Source organism: Apis dorsata, unplaced genomic scaffold, assembly GCF_000469605.1.
Source record: "Apis dorsata unplaced genomic scaffold, Apis dorsata 1.3 scaffold_470, whole genome shotgun sequence".
NCBI lineage: Eukaryota > Metazoa > Arthropoda > Insecta > Hymenoptera > Apidae > Apis > Apis dorsata.
Window position 1 is genome coordinate 501,443 of NW_006263709.1, and position 2,145 is coordinate 503,587.

General features: G+C 37.0%; 1 protein-coding gene and 1 long non-coding RNA gene across 2 annotated transcripts in view; one reads left to right on the top strand and one right to left on the bottom strand.

The window, feature by feature from the left end:
* Positions 1-291: 291 nt before the first annotated feature.
* Positions 292-2,145, bottom strand: part of LOC116186154 — a 2,841-nt gene continuing 987 nt past the window's right edge. Inside the window, exon 2 of the long non-coding RNA XR_004151106.1 lies at positions 292-1,157. This is a non-coding gene — a long non-coding RNA (uncharacterized LOC116186154). The remainder of the gene's footprint in view (positions 1,158-2,145) is intronic.
* Positions 1,042-2,145, top strand: part of LOC116186151 — a 2,613-nt gene continuing 1,509 nt past the window's right edge. Inside the window, exon 1 of the mRNA XM_031512570.1 lies at positions 1,042-1,151. Within this exon, the coding sequence (XP_031368430.1) occupies positions 1,057-1,151 (95 nt within the window). The 5' untranslated portion in view covers positions 1,042-1,056. The remainder of the gene's footprint in view (positions 1,152-2,145) is intronic.

Consider the following 2,145-nt stretch of genomic DNA (forward strand, 5'->3'; position numbering starts at 1 on the left):
TCGTTCTCGGAAGATTATTCTCAACGATTCGAAATGTGGATTTGTAGGAAAATTATTTCGCGGAACATTGTTCGATCGTGTTCGAGATATTTCACGCGCGGCGATTGAACAATTCGCCACGAACGAACATATCGCTCCTCCGCTTACCGGAAGTGAAGTGGATATATACACGCGTGAAATTTTTGAAAATTTTTTTCTTCTTCTCGATTGAATAAACGAAAAAAAGAGCGAAACTGTCCGCAGACGAAGCACGTTGTTCGTTCGAAATACACGAAGCCGCGATTTATTAATGGGAGGGCGGGGGTGGGATGGGAAACCGCGAGAAAGTATGGATAAAGGAAACCGCGATTGTAGTCGCCCATAGCGAAATTTTATACGTACGAACGTGCACGCGTACACACGATGAAAACGCATCCGCCGATGATGGCGCGCTAAGAATTTAAAAGGGAGAGAGAGAGAGAGAAAGAGAGAGAGAGAGAGAAGAAAAAATAATAAATAACGATGACGATTGATGATAATAATAATAATGATAAGCTACATTCGCAGTGAAGTTATTGTTTGAAATCGCCCTTGTAAGAAAAGTAAACGACTACAACAACAATTACAACAACAACAACAAGAACAACAACAACAACAAAACAACAACAAACAAACAAACAACAACAAAATAACAAATAATATGTTAGGTATGATTCTTCACCTCCTTTGTAATATGTGTGATAAAGCATAATATATAATATAATGACAATTATATATATACATATATGTGTACATATATGTGTGTATGTATATGTATATACACATGTATGTATATGTATATATACATAGGTATATAGATACATAGATATAAAATACTAATATATAATTAATAATAACACGATCGAAATATTTAATATATTCTGACGGACTTGAAGAGAAAGAATAATGAATGAAACTGATGAAATTAGATGTTGATTGCGCGATACGACAGTAGGGAAATGAAAATAGGAAAAAAAGAAAAAAAGAAAAAGAAAGGGGAAAAAAATATGAAAAACTCGTGGAATCTTGTCGGAAAAAATGGGGGAAAAAAAAAAAAAAAAAACTCCAACTCGAAGATGGATGAAAATAATCGCGATGCTGGCTGAACGATGCTTGCACGGGCTCACGCGTGATATAAACTACGTGTATACAACTGTCGTTCGAGTAATGCGTACGAATGATTTCAAAAAAAAAAAAAGAAAAAAAAAAAAAATAACACGGTGACGAATTGAAAAACGTGAAAGCGAGTGAAAAAATTTTGGGGGAACGAGTAATAATGGTAGTCACTTACGATAGATTTGTATTTTTCAGTGTTGAAAAGTTTTTTATACCGCTGTTATATTCTTGTCTAAATATCTTAGTTCAGAAAAAAAAAAATGCGAGAGACGGTGATTGCGTCTTAGCTTGCATGAAACTATATAGGTGCATTCGAAAGCGCCGAATGCGTGAGAGAAAGAGAGAAAGAAAAAGAGACAGAGAGAGAGAGAGAGAGAAAGAGAGCGCGTTATAGAAGAAAGGGATGAAAGAAATCGAGTGAGTGAGAGTTAAAAAACGATTGATTCGGTGGGGATAGTGAAGAGTGGGGAGAGGAGAATGAGTGAGAAAAAGGAGGAGAGGAAGATAGAGAGAGAAAGAGAGAGAGAGAGAAGAGTGAAAGTTGGACGAGCAATCGGAAAAGCACGGATATACTTGCGTATAGCGTAAGCTCCAAAAGGGAGGGACGATTTGCTCGAAAGGGATCGATGATGAAGGAAGATCTCGCGTATCGAGGAATTCTTAGCGGAAATGTTCGATTCTCGATTAGATCGAACTTTTCGAAATTTTATTTTTTCGAGGCGCTCTTTAAACGGATAATATCCATCGCGTCGTGATATCGTGGTGCAAATCTGGAATAAGGAGCGGTGCAATGACTTTTGACTTATCATTCCCGCCAAGCATGAAACACGCAATCTACCTTAAGTTAAAGTCGTGTCGAACGAAATTTATGTTTCGAACGATTGAAAACAAAGATCGAAAAGCGGAGAGAATTATTTTTTTATCGTTTTACGTTGCGCGTTTATGTATAAAAGTAAAATTCACGAGAGAGAGAGAGTGAGTGAGTGAGTGAGAGAGAGAGAGAGAGAGAGA